The sequence below is a fragment of the Emys orbicularis genome, chromosome 11, assembly GCF_028017835.1.
Source record: "Emys orbicularis isolate rEmyOrb1 chromosome 11, rEmyOrb1.hap1, whole genome shotgun sequence".
NCBI lineage: Eukaryota > Metazoa > Chordata > Testudines > Emydidae > Emys > Emys orbicularis.
In genome coordinates this window covers 42592102-42614393 of record NC_088693.1, presented here as the reverse complement: position 1 = coordinate 42614393, position 22292 = coordinate 42592102, and the positions used below count along the sequence as shown (strand labels likewise).

General features: G+C 41.5%; 1 protein-coding gene across 5 annotated transcripts in view; it reads left to right on the top strand.

The window, feature by feature from the left end:
• The first annotated feature begins 1647 nt into the window (after positions 1 to 1647).
• The window catches only part of LNPK (lunapark, ER junction formation factor), a 78070-nt gene continuing 57425 nt past the window's right edge, over positions 1648 to 22292 (top strand). For 2 of the 5 annotated variants that reach the window (XM_065412897.1, XM_065412893.1), the window contains exons 1-5: positions 1648 to 1734; positions 7127 to 7216; positions 11323 to 11367; positions 13018 to 13205; positions 18525 to 18583. In XM_065412897.1, coding sequence (XP_065268969.1) covers positions 7190 to 7216; positions 11323 to 11367; positions 13018 to 13205; positions 18525 to 18583 — 319 coding nt within the window. In that variant the 5' untranslated portion in view covers positions 1648 to 1734; positions 7127 to 7189. Of the gene's footprint in view, positions 1735 to 5318; positions 5389 to 7126; positions 7217 to 11322; positions 11368 to 13017; positions 13206 to 15614; positions 15686 to 18524; positions 18584 to 22292 lie in introns of those variants that run through there. The other 3 variants (XM_065412895.1, XM_065412894.1, XM_065412896.1) reach the window with 3 other exon arrangements.

Below are 22292 nucleotides of genomic sequence, written 5' to 3'. Positions count from 1 at the left end.
AGTACTCCCTCTCCAAAAGGTCACCCTGTTTGTGATCCTCGTCCGCCGAGTAAGCCCAGCCCATATTACTTTTTCATCCTTTCATTAGCTGCTGACATTTCCAATGAACCAGGAGCGGGAAGAGACTGGAATCCCTGCCATAGCGACTGATATAGCAGTGAAAAAGCAAATCCCGGAGTCCAGGTCCCAACCCCAACCCTGCCTCTAGCCCTGGGATATTTAGGGGCTGTTACCAAAATTATCTTAATAAATCTCTTTCAGCAGCTGTGTGGGAGAGAGGTTGTTTCTTGGGTAAGTAGGTACTAAAGGACACAGGGATTTCTGGCTCAAAATCAATTACTAGAACTACAACCACAAGAAAATGCCGCCTCTGAAAAGCATCTATTATATTTGCCAACAATTAGTGCACACACATATTGCACTAGGCAAAACTTCTGCATGATTTTTCAGGAATAGCTCCCAATTAGAGACAGAGTAACAATTCACTCCGGAGATATATTAGCAACTCCTTAACAATACTTGCACTAATATAATTTACATCTTTAAAGTTTTGTGCAGGCACTAGATAATGTTAGTTGACTGCCTATGAACCCCAACTTCCTCTCTCCATGTGCTGGTCATTTTTCACATTGATCACTGTGCGCTTCTCCTCTCTGGCCTCACTGCATCTCAGTCCACCCTGGTCAAGTCTGTTCAAAATGTTGCTTCTGAAGTCATCTCCCTCTCCTTCCATGTCACTCCCATCATCACCAGATCAAATTCAAGCTTCATTCTCACCTAAAAGGCTTTACCTAAAAAGTCCCTATTTACTTCTCTGCTGTGCACTTCTCCTTTTCTTCCCCTTGTTCTTCTCATTCATCTCTTTCCTGACCTTTTCTCTCTCTCTCTATGTTCCTATATCTCTCATTTGCACCATACCTAGAACGTTCCCCATGTCCTTGCACTCTACAAACCTTTGCTCCCCCTGCATGACCTCAGCTAGCTATTCCTCCTTCTTAACTTTGCTCAGTCACAACCCCCTCAATATTCCTCTCCTGAATTATCCTGTGTCTTTTCCTCTTCTTCAGATGTGCTCTCTGGCCTCAACGTATCTGTCCGGGAAGTGCAGGTGTAGAGCACTTTACAGCGGTTTCATTAGATGGGCAGGGCCGGGTGGGGAAGTCTGCGCTGCTGCTGTCAAGATGTGAGCGCCGACAGAGCCACCCACCAACGTGCATTGTATTTATTCCCCGGCAAAGACCTGTAAACACGAGCACGCGTGCATCTCCCAGCGCCCACACGCGACGCGTGGACCCTGCCTCCCTTAACTAAAAAGCAACGCTGCGAACGCTCAGAAAAGCGGGAGCGAACGAGAAACACCTCAACCCCCCCTGCCCGGCTCCTTTCCGAGGCCAGGCGAAGTGCGGGAGCCGCCATCCCCCCGCGCCGGGTGCCCCCTCTCCAGCCGCCCGCCCCCTCCGCTCTCCCATCCTCTGCCCTGGCCCTGCGGGGGGCTCGAGGCTCTCGCGCCGCCCCGCCGGCCGTTGGCACAGCAGCAGCAGCGCCGCCCGGCAGCTCCCAGCTCCGCGGCGCTCCCCTCTCACGTGATCCAGGCTCGGGGGAAGGGGAGCGGCGATTGGCTGCGCGCGGCGCGCGGTGTTTGATGGGAGAGCAGCTGGGCTGTCGGCGGCCCCGTCAGCGGCGGCGGGAGGCTGCAGAGGTGACAGCAGGATGCGCGGGGCAGGCCCGCGGCAGGTACGCGGGGGCTCGGCTCGGGTACCCAGCGTATCCCGGGGCTCTGCGCTGGCCGGCCGGGGGCGGTTCCGCAGGCGGCCCGGATGCCCGGTGGTTGGGTGCCCTCCTTGGCCCGGCCCTCGTTCCTGGCCGCTCTGCCCCGCGGGAGGGGGCGGCGCTCAGCTCAGCAGCTGGAACTTCCCCCGCAACCGGCTTGACAGGCGGCCCCTCTCCCTGGCGCGCAGGCCTCGCGCCCTGCAAGAGCTGGGGAAGGGGGGCGGGTCTCGTCCTGTTCAGGGGAACTAGTTGCCAGTGAGCTCCCAGTGCACGGGGGGTGGGCGACCCGGGAGGCTGGGGGAGGAGGAGGAGGAGGACAGGAGAGCTGCAGCTTGTCACAGCAGCTTGTTCTCCATGTGCCCGCACACGAGAATTGTGCCGTTGGGGGTGACCCCGGGAAAGCCTCCAGGGTTTTGTTCCTGCTTCTGTAAAGTACGGAGCAGGTGGCACAGTGTTATGGGAGCATGTTTCATAAGTAATTTGCAGACAAGATAGTTGCGAGTGGCTTACATTAGTTTCCAGTACAGCTGCCTCAGTACAGGTAGCCTCACTGCAGCGTTGGTGTCTCTTGGCTAGTCTGTTTTCATGGGCAGCTGTAGAAAACTAGACTGAAAAAAGGTGTTTAACCAAACCACTCATTAATTCATCATCAAATGCATAGTCTACTAAGGACCGTTTTGCCAACCAGAGTGACCATGGTTGATGGTGTTGCACCAGACAGGGAAGTTCCCAGATCTGTCTCAATACTGTGAAACCAGCAAACTCCTTAATTGATCTTTGAAGTCCCGTTTGATCCTAAATCTGTTTTTAAAATAAGGTTTTACAAAACTTAACACCATCAGATATTTCCAATGACATTTAAAAAACTAATCAATAGAAAGATTTTTAGCAGATGTTCCTCTACAGGGTTTGCAACCCAAACACTGGCGCATATGCTAATCTATAAGAACTTGAAATTTGAGGAGGAAAAAAACAACTAAAATTAAGTTCAGGAGTCTTTTTTCATTGCTCAAACTGAGATGCAAAAACAGGCAGCCATAATGGTGAAAAACAGACTTGATTTTAAGAATTTGCTTAGTAATCTAAGGTTTTTGCAACATAGGTAAGGAAACTTTTAAAAATGTTAACATTATAGTCTCAAAGGTCTATCCATCCTCAAGCTTGGATTGTTTCAGGCTGTTCCACACCTAATTGTCTTTTCTGCAGGGTTGGCTTTCTTGAATTAAAAACTTATGATGATACTGGCCAAAAATGCGTGTCTAAAACTTACTCTTAAATCAACGACATAATATTGATTTAAGAACATAATTTAGGCACCACATTTGAACATGTTGTCAACTGTTTTTATACAATCTTGACTATTTTTTTAGTACTTGAAGATTTTTTTTTAAAAAAAAGCTGGAATAAATACCAAATCATATGATGTGATTCTAATTACAAAGCATATTGGGGCTTTTTAGTCAAGGCTATGAGGATTATATTTTGTTAGTTATTGGTGTCTTTAAAAGATTTTATTTGGATTTAGAGAATGGAATCAACTCAAAATGGGCTTCCACTTTTTTCATTTGTGGTTGTTGCATTGGCAATGAATTGTCAAGAGAAAGCATCAATGAATTATGGGCAAAAATAGTTTTCTGGTGAAAATTGCAAACAAAACGGTGTATGTCTACTATTGAAGGGAAAAAAAATCCTTGCAATCATCTAATAGAATCTCTTGCATACAGTTTTGTAAACTCTCAATAGTCATCCCTTTGTATATTATCTGAATTGAGGTGACTTTCAATCTTGAGAATATTGTGCATAAGTGTTTCAGGTTGCAAAATTAAAGGATCTAAACTTGATTTTTGAGATCACCTGCATTTTACAAAACACCTATTTATTATAGCAGTGTGGAGAAACCTGAAGCTGAAAATAGAGGACTTTCTATATCATTTTTTTTTACACCATTTTTTCTCGGAGGGCTGTTGGAGGGTCTGACACTTTTGTCATCTTTGCTTTAAGGTTAGCGTTCTATTAGAGTTCTAAAGTAAGACAAAATGCTCATATTTCAGTCTTACCTGAAGAAAGCAGTCTGTGTAAGTGCACAATTCTTGAAACAAGTTTAGCAGAACACCAAATTAAGCATGCAGATATTCCTCTGATTTTTGCTATTAGTTTTTCCTACAGTTGTTTTATATGGGTGGGACTTCCTGCTCAGTAATTGACTGGTCAGCTTCCCTTAAAAAAAAAAAAGAAGAAAGCTTAATCTGAAACTTTCTCTTCTGCCTCATTCAGTCCTTTAATTTTCCCAACCATTCAGTTTTCACATAGATTTTCTTGATTACTATAAAGTAATGTACGGAAGCTAGTTTATCTGGTTGAAGGGATACTGTCAACATATTTTCATCTCTCAATTTAGGAATTTACTGTAAAATGTTTCCACATAACTTTTATCTTAATTGATAAGGTTTGGACACTTAAATTATTGCTTTGCAGCATTGGGGTAGCAAATACTGTACATGGTAACACAGTTGCATTTTCAGTAATATGTGATGATTATGGAAGTAGGTTCTATCACAGCACTGACTATCACTCGGAGTGAAAAGAGGAAGTCTACTCGTGCTGGTGGAGACAGAGAGAGGAGGAAATATGCTGTAACTTGCTATTGGCATGAGGGCATGAGCAGGAAGCAGGTCTAGGGAAGGGGAAGTTTTGTCATGGTGGATATTAGGATATTAATGGTGTATGTGTGAAGTAGAGTGAGCAAGACCCTTGGATATTGTATTTATGGAGGAGCTGGAGGAAATCTGTCCTATGGTTGTTTGTGAAAGAGCTGCAGAAGAAAGACATGGGGGAAGAAGAGTGGTACTGGAAGGGCTGGCAGATAATGTACTTCATGTGCAAACCAAAACAATGGGGAATGCTTAATCTTTCAAATATAATACATGTCATATAAATAAAGTACTAAATTTACTTGCTTCCCTAATTTAGTTGTTCATATCAGATATCATTCCTTTAAAAGTGTCTGATTTTTCAGAACAGTACACTAAAGCAAGTCACAGTTCTAGTCCATATGAACATGTGTCCATACCCGCATTTTGGCAAGCCTGCTTTCTTTCTCAGATATTTGCCAAATAAGTTTCAAAATAGACAAGTGATACTAATAATGCTAAGTTAAATATAATTGTCTGTGTCCTTTTAAAGAATGCAAACTTTCTGGTGAGTAATTAGACACATTGTAGCTTAGCCCTTCTTATATGATTTTGCAACAAAAACAGCATCTCTTTTTAGAAGTGTTCAAGGGCAAAGTGTCTGCTCAGAATGGTCCAAGTATATAATACATATTTGGCATACACAGCCTTGCATGTGACTGCCAAGTAGATGTTATATAAACTTAATGCTAAAAAAAGTTTTGTTAAAAACAAATATATTACTCTTTCATTGTGGACTCTGTTGTAGTAGTAGTAGTGGCTATCCACAGGGTAAATCTAAGGAACCCAGAAAGTAATTGTGTTTTTCCTTGTCTGCAGCTCACCCCTCTTGATTAGTCATTTGGCAGCAGCAAAGTTGATCTGTCCATCTGTTCTTTGCATTAATTTGGCAGTAGTTCAAATACTGATTTTTCTTAACATCTTTAAGGTTTGTTTTCAGAAACATAAGACTTAACTGCATTCTCATAGTTCTGGCTTCCATGGAAATTTTTGGTTTTCTTAAATGGTGAAGAGGTACTTAGCTACAGCAGTATTAGCTGTAGTGAGTGCTATGTGTACTGTGTTATTACCTTGTTCTGACAACCTCTTAAACTTTTTGAGAAGAAATCTGGATCTAGATGGAGTTGCTGTATCTTTAATTTGGCCAAAGATAATTAGTAATGGTAATTTAATACCTCTGCTAAAATGAAGGAATATTTCTCTTAGAGACAGTGTCACTTCAATCTCCTGAGTTCAAAACACTTGGTACAAACCATTGTTTTGGGGTTGGGATTATTACCAGGGATCCTAGCTTTCTGTGATTAACCCCCCCCCCCAAATTCTCTGATTAAAAAACTCCATAAAAATCCGTCTTTTTCCACAATTAAAATGAAATGCTGAACTTTAGTTTCCCTAGCCATGATATATATAGGTCTATCTGTTGAACACAATGTTTTATTGATAGACTGTAGAACCCCATTTATCTGAGCCTCCATTATCTGCCTCTCTGTATCAACTGAACCATAGATGCCCACGCTCCCGTCACTGTCAGCCCCGGGCGGCTGGTGGTTCCGTTAATACGGAGAGCTGGACAATGGAGGCTAGGATATATGGGGTTCTACTATATATATATATATATATATATATATATATATATATATATATATATATATATATATATATATATATATATATATATATATATATAGTGTGTGTGTGTATCTATGTGTTTATTTTTTTACAAAATGTAAAAATTAAAGATTCTCTGTAAAAATGCAAATTCCATGTTTTTCCATGGCAAAGGGATTTCTAGAATCCCTGCTTATTACAAATAGGAATTTGTAACTTAATTTTTTCTCACTTATTTATAGATAAAAATTCTAAATTGAGGGACTAAAATGGTAGCAAAATATATAATCTTTCATCTGTAATTCTGTCTGAACCCATCTCAGCAAGCTCGTGGCTGAAGGTTGTTGGTTTATGATTGCTGTTCATTGGTCTCTGAAGTAATTTGGTGGTTATTCCATGTTTCAGTGAAGCATCCATATAGTAAAAACTACATTACGATTTTTGCTGATTAGAATCCTTGTCAGTCTTGGCAGACAGCTGGACCTGGAGACTGACCTATCGCTGCACCATTGCACTGCTGCTGGCTGGATTGTCTATCTTCTGGGCACAAAGAGAGGCCAATCTGACACTTCACAAGAGTATTCAATTCACATTAAATTCGAATTTGACAAGTTCGATTTTTTTTTTTAATGTGGTCTGAATTTTAAATAATCTGCAGTTGGAATTAATTTATGGCTAATTAAATTATAATTAAATTATATAGCAGTTAAATAATTCTCATTTGCTAAATTATAACTTTTGTGACACTTAAATGAAGACAAGGGCTTGGGTCTCTGACTACTAGTTATTTTGTATTTTGCTTGTAGATAGATATCTCCAAAGCAAAACATAAACTTGCCCACAATCTTGGTAGGCTAATTAGTAGAATGACTTAACAATACAAAGAGGTTCTAAAACTGGTGGCTGGAGTGCAGGATAGTGTGAAGAATTTGGAGATGATAGACACCTGTATGCAGTGTTATTTAATTTATATTCTAGAATGCAATTGTGAAATATCACCTTAAACATCTTAAAATGTACTTTTGGCGTATTCTTAAACAGTAATGCTTTACTTCTAGCTGTGAATTCCATCAGAAGATTGTTATAAGCAACCAAAACAACCTATTTCCACAAATTAAAAAATGGGTGGATTAGTGTCCCGATGGAGGGTAAGTAAATCTTATTACAATATAAAAATCTTTACAGATAGTTCAGAAGACTAAAATACTTTGATATGGTTTAGAATAGAATTCTGTATTTGTTCATGATACTTTGGTCAAAAAACTGTTCTGAATCTGACATTTCTAGTAATTCATCTATGTGCTGATTGAAAACCAATAACCAAATAAACATTGGTCATGCTACCCAAATGGAAAACTGCAAAGCTGAATAGGCCTGGGTTCAGAATCCACCTAGGGCATGTCCTTACTAATAGGCTGTTTTTGTGCCTTACTTAACTTTTACTGCTTTCTTTGTCCTGCCTTTGGACCTTGCTTTGAATTTGTAACTGTTGGAAATGTGGTGAAGATGGCTGTCGCCTCAGGGATTCCTTCAGACATCCTTTTCTAGATCTAAATAATCACTTAACACTGGATCAGGACAGATGTAGCAGTACATACAGGTTGTAATTTGGTTGCTGTTCCTGAGCCTTTTAACCTAGGTACTAGTGGATAAATCAAGGAGAGTATCATCCTTTATCTGTCTAGAGACTTACATGTATGTACTAGTATAAGAGCGCCTACCAAATATTTAAAAATAGAAGTGAGTCTCCCTTCCTTCCCAGTCTGAAGGAAAACTAGCGTCTTTAGTTTACACGTTTGTTGTTGGGATGTGTGAGGAACTTATGGCAAAGTTAGGTCAAAGACATGAATGGTGAAGTCTGGTAATTCTTGCCTCTTGCAGGAGTAAGTTCCATAGTCTAGGTCAGGAGTTGGCAACGTTCGGCACGCGGCTCACCAGGGTAAGCACCCTAGCGGGCCGGGCCAGTTTATTTACCTGCTGACGCGGCAGGTTCGGCCGATCGCGGCCCCCACTCGCTGCAGTTCGCCGTCCGGGCCAATGGGGGCGGCGGGAAGTGGCGCGGGCCGAGGGATGTGCTGGCTGCGGCTTCCCGCCGCCCCCATTGGCCCGGGACGGCAAACCGCGGCCAGTGGGGGCTGCGATCGGCTGAACCTGCCGCGTCAGCAGGTAAATAAACTGGCCCGGCCCGCTAGGGTGCTTCCCCTGGCGAGCCACGTGCCAAACGTTGCCGACCCCTGGTTTAGGTCCTTCTTGTTTTTTTGGCGTATCTAAGTGTGAAAGCTTCCTTTACAAAACACTTGTAAACTGCAAACTATTTAAAGCTAACCTGAATTCGCTGTATATTTCTCAAATGTGTTGCATGCCCAAAGAATGTCTTGAGTTTTTAACCAAATAATACCGCATAAATCTTGTCCTCTAAAGATTTTACCTGTCAAATTTGTATAATGGATGTTTTACCAGGCCCTTAAAGGTAAAATATAACTTTCCTGCTCATGTTGTGCCATTTGGCTGACACCTCTACTTGAGTTTGAGGGGGACCCAAACAAGATAATGAACAGGTTGAGATGCTTCTTCATTTCTCAAAACTCAGTGTTTTGGAAGATGGAATCTATTCCTGAAAGGAATCCTCCTGGGAGGGGAAAATATTCTGTTTGCATTTGCTAGTAATTTTTATTTAAAACAAATACACACAGGCAGCAATGTTCACATGACTTTTTTGTTGGAATGTGAGGTTGGTCTCTGCTATTCACATCTCCTCCCTTGTTTCATTCATCTCTTCATTAATATATTTCCTTTCCTTCCTTCCTCTCCTCATTTATTTCATATCCTACATTCATAATTGTCTCCGATCCTACACAGGTGTTCTGCCTTTCACATGTACTCTCTCTTTCAATCTTCCTCCAAGTCTTGTCTACCTCCCTCCTTATTGCCACTGTGTGTTTACACCAGATCACTAGCACTGGAAGTGGGTAGAGGAAAGGTGAGTCCCAGAGAACAATGAAGGGCAGCTCTCCTGCACAGCAGAGTTCTTAATTTGTAATGGAAAAAGTGGCCAGTGCTCAAGCAATTGGGTGCCGGAGCTTACCCAATTTTTTTTTTTACTTTCATAACTGATGCAGCAAGCTAAGTTTCCTCTAAGCTGCGCGGCAGTGCAGCTGCCTATTTAGCGCCGCACATGCACTCAGGGCTGCGGTTGGGAGAGGTGCCTCTCCCCATGCCCCGGACCTGCCAAGGCGCTCCTCCTCCAGCCCAGCCCTGGACCTGCTGCGGCTGGGGGACAGGCACCCCTCCCCCGGCCTACCCCGAACCTGATGCGGCCAGGGGACAGGTGCCCCTCCCCTGACCAAACTCAGCTGGAACCTGCTGTGGCCGGGGGACAGGCACCCCCTCCCCAAGCCCGGCCCCGAAATTGCTGCAGCCGGGGGACAGGTGCCCCTCCCCTGGCCCTGACCCAGCCTGGCCCCGAACCTGGTGCGGCTGGGGGACAGGTGCCCTTCCCCAGCCCGCCCTGGACCTGTGGTGCTGTGGGGAGAGAGCTGGGGTGGAGTCCTCTCTCCTCACCATAGCCCGGGGGAGACCCACTGCACTCCAAACGCCTCATCCTAGCCCCACCCCAGAGCCCGCACCCCCAGCCGGAGCCCTCACCCCTCTGCACCCCAACCCTCTGCTCCTGCCCTGAGTCCCTCAACCCCGGCCCCACCCCAGGGCCCTCACCCCCAGCCGGAGCCCTCATCCCCCACCGCACTCCAACCCTTTCCCCTAGTCCTGAGCCCCCTCCCACACTCCAAGCCCCTTGGCCCCACCTTGCCACATTAATTTTATTATGTGCACCAATATGGAGGTGATGTATCACACGCCGCCTCCATATTGGTGCACATAACAAAATTCATTCCGCACATGAGTGGGAAAAATTAGAGGGAACACCGGCAGCAAGCCCATAGGTGTCGAGGCTATGAACTGCTAAGCCTGGAGGTGCCAGGGATCAGCCCTGGAAAGTCCTGGCACAAGTTAAGCACTGAAGCAGGTTCTTCTAAGGCAGTGTTTCTCAAACTATGGGTTGGGACCCCAAAGTGGGTCTCAAACCCATTTTAATGGGGTCGCAAGGGCTGGTGTTAGCCTTGCTGGGGTCCAGGGCTGAAGCCCAAGCCCCACCACCCGTGGCAAAAGCCGAAGCCTGAGAGCTTCAGCCCTGGGTGGCAGGGCCCAGGATTACAGGCCTTTGTCCCCCCCCCCCCCCCCATTCCCCTGAGTGGTGGGGCTTGGGCTTTGGCCCCCCAGCCGGGGCAGCTGGGCTTGGGCGGGCTCAGGCTTCGATTCTCTGTCCTGGGGTCCTGTAGTAATTTTTGTAGTCAGAAGTGGGTTGCGGTGCAATGAAGTTTGAGACCCCCTGTTCTAAGGGCATGTCTACACTACAGACTTAAGGCGACCTATGTTAGGTCGACTTCCAGCCCCACAGTAATTAGTGTGGACACCAACCACCACAGTACCCTCCTTCTGTTGGTGGTGTGTGTCCTCACCAGGAGTGCTTCCACTGACTGTGGGGCGGGGTTGAGAGCCAGGGTTCTCAGCTCTGCACAGCTCCCCACCAGGAGCAGAGGCTAGCTGCCCGGGCTTCTCAGATCTCTGAGTGGGGAGCTGGGCAGGTGCAGCCTGGCAGAGAGCTGGGGGCAGCTGGGCTCTAGCTGCCTGGCTTTCTTGTCAATTTCAGGGCTCCAGCACCTAGTCCTGAAATTGACAAGACAGCCAACAGCCAATGTAAGTAATGCAGTGTCTACACAGACACTGTGTCGCCCTGACTACACCAGCATAAGCTCTATACCTCTCGTGGAGGTAGAGTTATTATGTCGGTGTCGTAGGGCATTTACATCGGCGGGACAAGGCTGTATTGTGTACACTGACATAATTAGGTCGACATAAATTGCCTTACGTTGATCTACCCTGTGTAGTGTAGATCAGGTCTTTGAGTGCTTGGTCTGCTGGCAGCGTGCACATCCTTGTTAGTGTGTGGCTTAGGAGAGGAGCCTTTATGAGCAGCTAATGTCAGCAAGAAATGTGCATGGAAAGTGGATAACTAGTCAATTAAAATGAGTAGGTTTTAGATACTACAAAGTAAAAGGACACTTCATATTTTGGTTTTGAATGAAAACCTCTTAATCTGTTACCACATACGAGTACTGCTGGCAGGATGTTGTAAATAGAATAACTTGGGTATCACTGTAGAGTTCAATGACACCTCTTTTCCCTCCCTTGTAAGCAGGCAAAGCCTTCGACAGTAGAAGTGTTGGAGAAAATTGATAAGGTATGTATTTTGCCTCCGCACTATTCCTGTTTTGTTTACTTTAGAAATAGACATCTAACATCTGGGCAGTTTTTTAAAATCACCAAGCTTTTACAAATATGGGAGGAGAGGAGGTTATATACATTTTAATTAGTGTTGGCAGAACTCAATTTTAACTTTTTTTTAGAATTTTGTCATATATCAATGTTTTAAATTTTTTATTTATTTAAAACTATAAAGTTGCAGGAAGTTATCGGCGGAGGATCAGGTAATTATTTAATCTCAGTAGACAGATTCAGAAAGTTAAAGCTTTATAACCATTAAAACACACATTGTCAACATCACATGTCAATACATACAAAGTAAATATCATTAAATCAAAATCTAAGTTCTTAAGCAGCGTTTTTTTACTTTGCCTGTCTGTCTATTTTGATTATCATCAATGGAAATAATTTTTTGTTGGTTTGTGTGCATACGGTGAAATTGATGTTTACCGACATTTACTGATAAAGAAAATCAAATCCTTCCAAGCCTAATTGTAATGGAATTAAAATTATAATGGTGCTGATTCCAGACTTGAGCCACTGATGTACTAGAGACTCGGAGTTTCAGGAGAAGGAAAGCAGAGAGCAGAACCCCAAAATTAAATGACTTTGAACATTAGTACTTCCTCAAGAAATAGCTACATAAGTTATAGTCTAAGTCTACATTTCAACAACTTGTAAAGTGAATGAATGTTAAATTGGCCTGGTTGGAGAATCTAATTAAGGCTAATGGTTAGGCCTTCATTTTTATATTCTCCAGAAAATGTCACTAGAAGAAAGTCCTATTCATTTGGCTCATTCGAAAAGCTTCAATGTAGGTTGTTGCAACTCTTATTATGGTGGTAAAATAAGACCATGGACAGAATAACTAAAGAGACAGTTCAGTGATCTAGTATGATTCTGGTCAGCATTTGTGAAAGATGTCTGTTTATGGAGCAATGACCTGTTTTGAAATATCCAGTCGGTATTTTCATTGGCCAAATTAATGAAGGTGTGGTTAATCCTGTTGTCACTAAAAGCACAAAGCACTGCTAGATCATTTATCCATCTGCCAAAAAACCCAAAACAAAACAGTGTTAAAATATTCAGGACTGTATTATTAATGGGAGGGAGTACTAAAAAAAAATAAATAATAATAATTGAAGTGGCTTCAATAGCTCAGCTTTGTCACAGGAGGAGATGGTACTATTAAAATATAAAAACATATTTTGAAGTTTCACAGATGCCTGTTAAAGCAACAGTACTCAAACTGGACTGCGGAACACTTTGCTGTGAACACAAAAAGCTGCCTGGTCCCAAGATGCTGGTTCTCCCCCTTGTTTCCAAGTTACTAAATTCCATTAAGACAGCTAAAAATACATATATTCTTAATATCACTCTTGAGTTGCCCAAGGAATGTTATCTGCTCATGAATGAAGGGCAATTGGTCCATGCCACAATCAATGTATTAAGGTGTAGTTCATGCTATGAAAACTGTTAGATCTTTTGGACAAACAGTGTCAAGTACAGAAAGCCTGATTGCTTTTGTAATGTTTTCAAATGTCATACTGAAATGCTCAACATCAACAAACCTAATAAAGCATCAGTTAACTTCAGCCACTAGTCACTTAAAATCCTTTATTTACAGGAAATCCAAGCATTAGAAGAATTTAGAGAAAAAAATCAGAGGCTACAGAAGCTATGGGTTGGAAGACTACTTCTCTACTCATCAATTCTTTATCTTATTACTTGTTTAATTGTATATTTGTGGTATCTTCCTGATGAATGGACAGCAAGGCTGATTATGATGCTTCCATTTTTTGCATTTCCATTGATGTAAGTAAAATATGCCTTTTTCCTAACTGCTGTCTCTTTGTTGAAAGGAAGTGGAAAGTGAATCTCAGCAGGGGCCTGAATTTGTTTTTGACAACCCTTGAGTTATCACAACTTGCTGGATTTTCCCTTTAAAATAGATCTGAGTAGTTAGGCACATGCTTTTTTTTATGTTTTTGAGGGAAATGTCTCTGCTGGGTCTGGGTTTGGAGTGGAAAGATTTTTCTGTTCAAAAAGTGTCAACATCTGAAGATGCTTAGCTTATCAGAATGATACTCAGTAGGGTTATGTAAATCTGAACAGCTTTAAAATCAGTTTACATTTGGGTTGAAGATAAGTTATACTCCTGTTCTGAGGTTTTTAAAGGGATATCATCAACTCAAAATCTAGTCCTTTTAAAAATATTTAAATTATTAGGGTACTACAGCTACTCCTAAAATTCCTGGACCATTTTTATGGCTTTATTATCTTTTAGATTTTAACAAAATTTTCTCACCCCATTGTCTGAAACAGTTGCACAAACAAAATACTTTGTAGGTAGTCGGAATGCTGGAAACTAAAACTGGAAAAGAAAAATGTTCTAATTTTTCAGTTTAAGTTCATTTTAGGTGCAACTAACAAAACGATGTGAATGTTCAAGTTGAATTGATTTTTTTTAAAGTTGATGGTGTCCCTTTAACGTGCATGAGTCTGACATGAGGAGCTGTTCTACTGGAGTATTCTTGACAGAGTTTTTTCTTATCGTAGAATGCTGTTAACTCTTTGAATATACAGTAGGAAAAATGGCTGCTAAGTTTATTTTAGTTCTGTTTGTTTGAGCTGATTACTTTGCTTGTTAAGTGTCTTGTTTTCAAATTTTTGAATTTAGTTTCAAATTTTATCCCTGCTGGAACTTAGGCTTGACAGGATTTTCACCTTGGATCACCTTTGTGTGGGAGCAGAGAGGCAGGAAGTCTGTTTAGCCTTTTGGGGCTTTAATACAGATATTATAGCACAACTGATTTGTGCAGACTATGGACAGCAAAACTACATGCAAAAGTCTTTTAAAATGCTTTTTGCACATGTAGTAATCTTGCTATTCATAATATGTACTAAGTTGCTATACAATATTGATGTTCACTTGAAAATGGACATGCATTTCATGAAATAAAACATGTAGACCAATATACATGTACAGCAATACACTGACTGAACTGATCTGTAAATGAAGGCTCAAGTAGGCTTTGACAAAAGAGAATGAATAGGTTTTGTTTTTTTCCCTCCCTGATAGTATTGTGAAACAGGCTTTTTAGCTAGCCTGCTATTTATGCCAGCCTCTCTCTCATACTCAAATATGGCAAATGAGTGTAGAAATGAGTACAGTAACTCCTCACTTAAAGTTGTAGTTATGTTCCTGAAAAATGCAACTTTAAGTGAAACGATGTTAAACAAATCCAATTTTCCCATAAGATTTAATGTAAATGCGGGGGGTTAGGTTCCAAGGAAATTTTTTTGGGGCAGACAAAAGGCATTATATACTGTACAGTACTGTACTGTGGTGGGGAGGTGCCCCTGGCTTACCCTGGGGCTGGGGGTGTAGGGTCTGGGAGGGAGTTAAGGTGTGGGAGGGTGCTCAGGGTGGGGTGCGGGGTCTGGGAGGGAGTTAGGGTGCGGGAGGGCTCTCAGGGTTGGGGTGCGGGAGGAGGCTTAGGGCTGGGGCAGGCAGGAGGTGCAGAGCACTTACCTGGGGCAGCTCCTGTTTGGTGCAGCAGGTGTGCAGGTGGCTCTGTGCAGCGCGGCACCGCCCCCATGGCCGCAATTCTGGGAGCTTCCCCCCCCCCCCGCCAGGCAGGGCCACCCGGAACGCGGGGGCTTTAGGGGCTGCAGGGCCCTGGGCTAAGGGGGCCCCGGGGCCCTGGCCTGCAGCTCTAAATTCCCTTTCGGAATGTGGCCCTGTGAGCACGGGCCGGAGGACTCAGGAGGAGCAGGGGCAGAAAGCCCTTCCTCCCAGAAAGCCCTAAGCGCTGGGAGGGAGGGAGGGAAGAAAGAAGGGAGGGGGAAGAGGCAGAGAAGAGGAACTTGTGCAATGCTCCCTTGTAAAGTCAGCCAAACGATGTTATAAGGGAGCATTGCACAACTTTAAACAAGTATGTTCCCTAATGGAGCAGCGACGTAACTTCGAAACAACGTTAAGTGAGAAGTTACTGTATTGCCATTGTTCAAGGGCCTGTCTTTTTCTACTAGTCTGATCTTCTAATGGATCTTTTGTTCTCCTGTTTTTCTAAGTTCAGTACACATTTCATTTTTGAATGATAGGCTTCCATGAAATCCTGGGTCAGGCAGCCACCAAGCATATGAATGTTTAAAATTAAATTTAGGCTCTTATGACTTGGAAGCATGTGTCTGATTTTTTTTTTTTTTTCCTGAATCCAGTCCCCTTCAGTTTTCTCTAGCAGGTATGAATGGCAAGCAGCTGCCAGCATGTCTTCTCTCTCAGTCAAGAGGTGAACCTATGTTGAATGCCTGGTGCCATCCAGTACTAACTCTAGAGATTTTTCTGCCTTAAGCAAACTGGAAAATGTCTGCCTCCCCCAGCTTGCAGTCACTCAATAACAGTACTGTGTTACGTCGCTCCCACAAGGTCTGAGTATGTTACTGATGCTGGTACAGTGAGCTAGGTTCTAGGAATATGTAGCATGTTTAACTTCGAAATACCTACATTTAAATAACTGAAGACTTGGGAAAAACAGTGGCACATAAGAAGGCCTCGCTTCTTGAAACTGCAATTACTTCCATTCAGAATTATTTTGTCTCATTCCTTCAGCTGAAACTTTAAATAGTTTAATTCTCTGATAATTAAATTGACAAGATTCTTCATTTAACCTTTTAAATTTAAGAGCTGGAGTGGACATCTTATAGTCCTAAAAAAGAGAATTTAGAGTGGAAACTTCAGTATTAATAGCACTATCTGGTTGCTCAAGCACTATCTGGTTGCTCAACATATAGTACTAGGTGGTGGGGGTTGGGGGAAAGAAACTTGACTTGGGGAAAAAATACATAATTGTTAAAGGAAATAATGCTTCTGGGTTTATAGCATACTCTCCAAAACAATTTAAGACCCTATAGACATATGATGCATCATTGTATCATCACTTTATAGAGAATAGGTGCCACTCACATGACATATAAGGAATATGTCAGCAATCCTTATACTACTTTATAACTATTTTAAAAATAGTTATTAAACCATGAATTTGAAAGCAGAATGTCAGTATAGTATGCCTTTGTTAATCCTGTCTCTGTCAATGATTTGTTGTCTGTGACCTTCAGTAGTCACTTCACCTACATACCTTGACATCTGCATCTGGAAAGTTGGGATAGTAGTTAACTAACTTATCTCTCAGGGATTTTGTGACTATTAATTGTTGTAAGCATTTTAATAATGTAATATATAAATGCTAAGTATGTGCTTATTAAACAGCGATATTAATGTGTTATGTTAAAAAGTGGAATTTTGCCTGTTCTTTAAAAAAACAACAAGGAGTCTGGTGCCACCAGACTCCTTGTTGTTTTTGTAGATACAGACTAACACGGCTACCCCCTGATGCTTATTCTTTGTGATGCTAAACATGATTTTTGGTAACTCTTTGCTTTAACCTCGTGCAGACCTCTAATATTTATTATTGGCTTCATTTAATTCTGTGTCTGCCTTTAGATTTTTATATAGTGCCTATGACAAACAGGGTTTTATATAAAAAGCAACAGAGGGTCCTGTGGACCTTTAAGACTAACAGAAGTATTGGGAGCATAAGCTTTCGTGGGTAAGAACCTCACTTCTTCAGATGAAGGGTTTTATATAAAATTCTCAGTGAGGCTTGAAAATCTACTTGCCACTAGGGAGTTGGTAGATTTTCCTGACAAACAAGCAAGAGGGGCTGAAGGCATCAGTTTAAGTAGCACTTAAGTTATTTTTTTAAAATAATAGTTTCTAATCCTTATGCCTGAAAGGGGAACCTTACTACTGTAAAATGAATGTAAATCAGTGCAGTTTTTTCTTCCTAAGAGTGCAGATAAACTGCTCCATTGTCTCTGCTAATATTCATAGTCTTATGAAGCAGCAGGATAAAACTGACAAGAGGTGGGTCAGCATCACTGCTGCTATTCAATTTTACAGGACTCTGACAAGAATAATGTCAGTTTACTCTTCTGCTTGGAAAAAGTTTTAATGTAGCAAGTGCACAATAACGGTTTTCTGTGGACCTTTCTGGTACGACCCCTCCCCATTAACCTCCCAAATCTTCAGTTTTTTGAATATAGCTGGTAAGTCTAGTCCTCAGGTTAGTATATGTCTGATAAATATTTCAAGGAGTAACCTGCAAATGAAGTTGTTTGCAGCAGATTACTTGAGCAGCATAGTCCTTGAATTTATAATGTTTCTACATGAAAATCAATCCTTGCTTGAATCCTTACATATTATAATGTGTGACTAAATATGTGTCAGTAGTTTATTTTTAAAATTCTTACTATTATAGGTTTTACTGATTTACTTTTGGAGGGTATATATTAAAACTTCCCCATGAAATATGACATTGCCATTGTGGCTGCTTCTTCATTAGCTCTTCACATAGTAATAATTTGCTTCATTATATTTTAATAGAAACATTACTGATTTTAAATAAATAAATTTAAATAAATTAATGGAGATATCCTATCTCCTAGAACTGGAAGGGACCTTGAAAGGTCATCGAGTCCAGCCCCCTGCCTTCACTAGCAGGACCAAGTACTGATTTTGCCCCAGATCCCAAAGTGGCCCCCTCAAGGACTGAACTCACAACCCTGGGTTTAGCAGGCCAGTGCTCAAACCACTGAGCTATCCCTCCCCCCTTTTATGTAAATCAGTGCTGTGATGGGAGGAAATGATGGAGCATCATTCATAACTTCCCACTTTGTAATATATTTGTGAAGATTTTCACTATTTTCTGCATAGTTGCCAAGGATGCTTTCCTTGAAGGAAGTGATTATAGATAAACTACTTTGAAAACTAGGTGTTACAAGGGAAATGTGACCTAGGAGTAATGTTACTTTTTCTGTTGGTGTCCTTTGCAACATTTGCAAAAGATGTTGGAGGGGAACAATGCCACCTTTTGTGAAAGTGTTCGACACTAGCTGTTCTGTGAAACTTGAGTTTCTATTAAACCTTCAGAATAGGCTACTTGTAAACCATTTTGGAGGAGTGCTAGTCACTCCATAATTGAGGGTGAAGTTAGCTTCCCATTACAAATTCAACTATTTTGAGTTGTTTTATTAGTCTTAATGTAAAATAACTTATTTTCCCCCCCACAGAATCTGGTTTATAAGAACAGTGCTCATTTTCTTCTTTTCCAAAAGAACAGAAAGAAACAGTAAGTATCTTTTCAGTCTTTTTCAAATCATGTGGAACTAATTAGTAGGAGTGAGACTCAATATAATGGTATACAGGTACTTATATTAACTTCCAGGAGAGGAATGATGACCTCTTGGCTGAGGCACAGAACTGGGACTTGGTAGGCTTTTAAATTCTGTTTCTGCCACTTACTTCCCTGGAAAGTCACTTAATCTCTTTTCTTCCCATCTCTAAAATGGCCTGTGCCATACAATAGTCCAATCTCCTTTGGGTTTCATTTACTTTTGAGATAAGAATACATGATCTAGTGGTCCCTTCTGGCCTTAAACTCTATGATTTTATGTGAGAGACCCATATGGCCCCCTGACTAGAATATAAGCTCGATTGAATATAGGCTTCAAAAAAGTTACTACAAGTACTCTGGCAGTATTTTGACTGTCTTAACTTTCTCATGCTATGAGTAAGGGCAAAGACTGTTTATATGAAATAAGTTCTAATGTCCTTCTTTTGAAGAGACTACTGCAATCTTCATTGTTGTTTGTAGCATGGCTGTAATAGTATGCTATTAAAAAGTAGCAGCATCTTCTAAATGGAAAAGTGAGACAGGCAAGCATCATTTTCTTGATGCAATATTAATATGTTGTATTTTGAGAGCTGCCTATCCACTGCAATGGGAATTCCTGATTTTTTTTTTTAAAGTAGTACAGATAGGTGGCATGAGAATAATTCAGAATGTTCAAAAGGGATGGCCAGAGTTCTAATAAAAGGATAAATTCTAAGGCAAAATTTAAAAACAGGCATTTGTGGTGGCGGGCCTGTCCATATCATTTAGAGTTCATGAAGAGACCTCTTCATTAAAGGCGAGATTGCCTTCAACACTCCTTACTTATGTATGCAAAACATGTAAAGAGAATTCAGATTTGGCCCTGTGTCTTATGACTCAAAGGAGATTCAAGAGTTGTACTTGGGTTATTTGAAACTCCTTGTAATTTACCAAGTTAAGCAACATAACTTTTTGAACATCTTTCCTCTGATTCAACACTGCTTAAATATTTTAGATATAAATATACCTATAGCTTTATTTTTCAATGTGTTCCAGGATTATTTTCTTTAGAGATGAAAGTGTATCAGTGTCTTGTGCTAATATGTTGCACTTTTTTCACTTTCTGCAGTATCTGTGTAGTTTGCCTGGATATTTAAGTTTACAGACGTTTTAAACTCAGCAGACTAACTTAATACTTTTTGTTAAACCTGTGTGTTGAGGGAATTTTTATGCAACTTGGAACATGCCAATATGAACTAAGTCTAACCATTCCAGAAAATGGGAAGGACAAAGCTCTCTACCTTAATTAAAAAGCTAGTGTCAAATTTTATTTGTCAATAGAGCTTGGATTACCTGAAAGCAATGGGAATTTGAATGGGCAAAGGACACTAGGTTGTATCTTAAACTGAACAATTTTGGCCCAAAACTAAACAGACTAGCTCAGACTTCTCTTCCTCCATACTCTTTTCCTTCTGAGTACAACTGTTAAACTTAATCCTAGTGACAGTGGGGTGGGAGTTTCTATTTTTGTTCTAGACGGGGGCTATTCTGGGAGGCCAATCTTTTATCTTGTCTCTTTCTCTCTCACCACAAGCTGTAGTGGGGGAATTTATATTTTGCAGGGGAAGGTGAATGGTTTACATACTGCTTGATATTCTGTGTGTGGCTGTTGGGGGAGGACGGATAATGAGACTGTTGAATTGAGCCACCCTCATATGCTTGATGAAGCTCGGTCTCACTTTCATCAGATGCACGTGGTGGTTTCTTTGCTTTCTCAGCGTTTGACCAAAAACAGAACATGGAGGAGAGTAGGATGGCTGAAGATTACTTGGACTAAGGCAGAGGTGATGGTAATAGGTTGAGAGATTGGATCTTCAGGTGATGTGGTAGGGGGGATTTCAGTGCCCATTATTAAAATGTGTGTCAGGAGAATGCAGATAACTCTTCCTTCAAGAGTCCCTCATTTGGGAATACGTTAAGACCTCTGTTTCTAGGGTGTCTGGGACCCATGTCACTAGTATCTCTTAATCTGTTTGGTTAGACATTTGATGTGCTTTCTCTGCTCTGGACCTAGTTTAGCCCTTAAGACTTTTTTTATTTTTTTTTATTTAAATAACACTGGTTCCAAAATACTGGCTATATGGTATTGAGTCCTTGTTGTTTTCATCTGCTAAATTTAGCTGAGCGCTAAAATATATGACACTTTCCTAATAGTGAGTTCCAGGAATTGCCACAGGGAGGTCATTTTAACCACCACTGGGAGGTGCTTCGTGAGGTTAACTTGTGGATCACTTTCCTTTCCACTTGTAATCTGTTAATTTTTATTGCATGAGTCACTTTAATTGCCCATGCAGGTAAAATCCTATGGGAAGCAAGTCTAAGGGGAAAAACAATTGAAGAAAGTTGGCAGTTTTTCAAAGACCCATTATTAAGGGCACAAGAGCAAACTATCCCACTGCGTAGGAAAGATAGGAAGTATGGCAAGAGACGACCCTGGCTTAACCAGGAGATCTTCAATGATCTAAAACTCAAAGAAGAGTCCTACAAAAAGTGTAATTTGACTGAGTTTCCAAAGGATGAATATAAACAAATAACACAAGTATGTAGGGACAAAATTAGAAAAGCCAAGGCACAAAACGAGATCAAACTAGCTAGACACATAAAAGGAAACAAGAAAACATTGTACAAATACATTAGAAGCAAGGGAGAGACCAAGAACAGAGTAGGCCCATTACTCAATGAGGGGGGAGCGACCATAACAGAAAATGTGGTAATGGCAGAGGTTCTTAATGACTTATTTGTTTCGGTTTTCACCAAGAAGGTTGGTGGCGATTGGACATCTAACATAGTGAATGCCAGTGAAAACGAGGTAGGATCAGAGTCTCTAAAATAGGGAAAGAACAAGCCAAAAATTACTTGGACAAGTTATATGTCTTCAAATCACCGGGGCCTGATGACATGCACCCTAGAATACTCAAGGAGCTGACTGAGGAGATATCTGAGCCATTAGCAATTATCTTTGAAAAGTCATGGAAGACGGAGAGATTCCAGAAGACTGGAAAAGGGCAAATATAGTGCCCATCTATAAAAAGGGAAATAAGGACAACCTGGGAAATTACAGACCAGTCAGCATAACTTTCATACCCGGAAAGATAATGGAGAAAATAATTAAGCAATCAATTTGCAAACACCTAGAAGAAAATAAGGTGATAAATAACAGCATGGATTTGTCAAGAACAAATCGTGTCAAACCAAAGTGATAGCTTTCTTTGACAGGGTAACAAGCCTCGTGGATAGGGGGGAAGTGGTAGATGTGGTATATCTTGACTTTAGTAAGGCTTTTGATACTGTCTCACATGACCTTCTCATAAACAAACTAGGGAAATGCAACCTAGATGGAGCAACTATAAGGTGGGTGCATAACTGGTTGGAAAATCATTCCCAGAGAATAGTTATCAGTGGTTCACAGTCATGCTGGAAGGGCATAACAAGTGGGGTCCCACAGGGATCGGTTCTGGGTCCGGTTCTGTTCAATATCTTCATCAATGATTTAGATAATGGCAAAGGGAGTACACTTATAAAGTTTGCGGATGATACCAAGCTGGGAGGGGTTGCAAGTGCTTTGAAGGATAGGATTAATATTCAAAATGATCTGGAGAAATAGTCTGAAGTCAATAGGATGAAA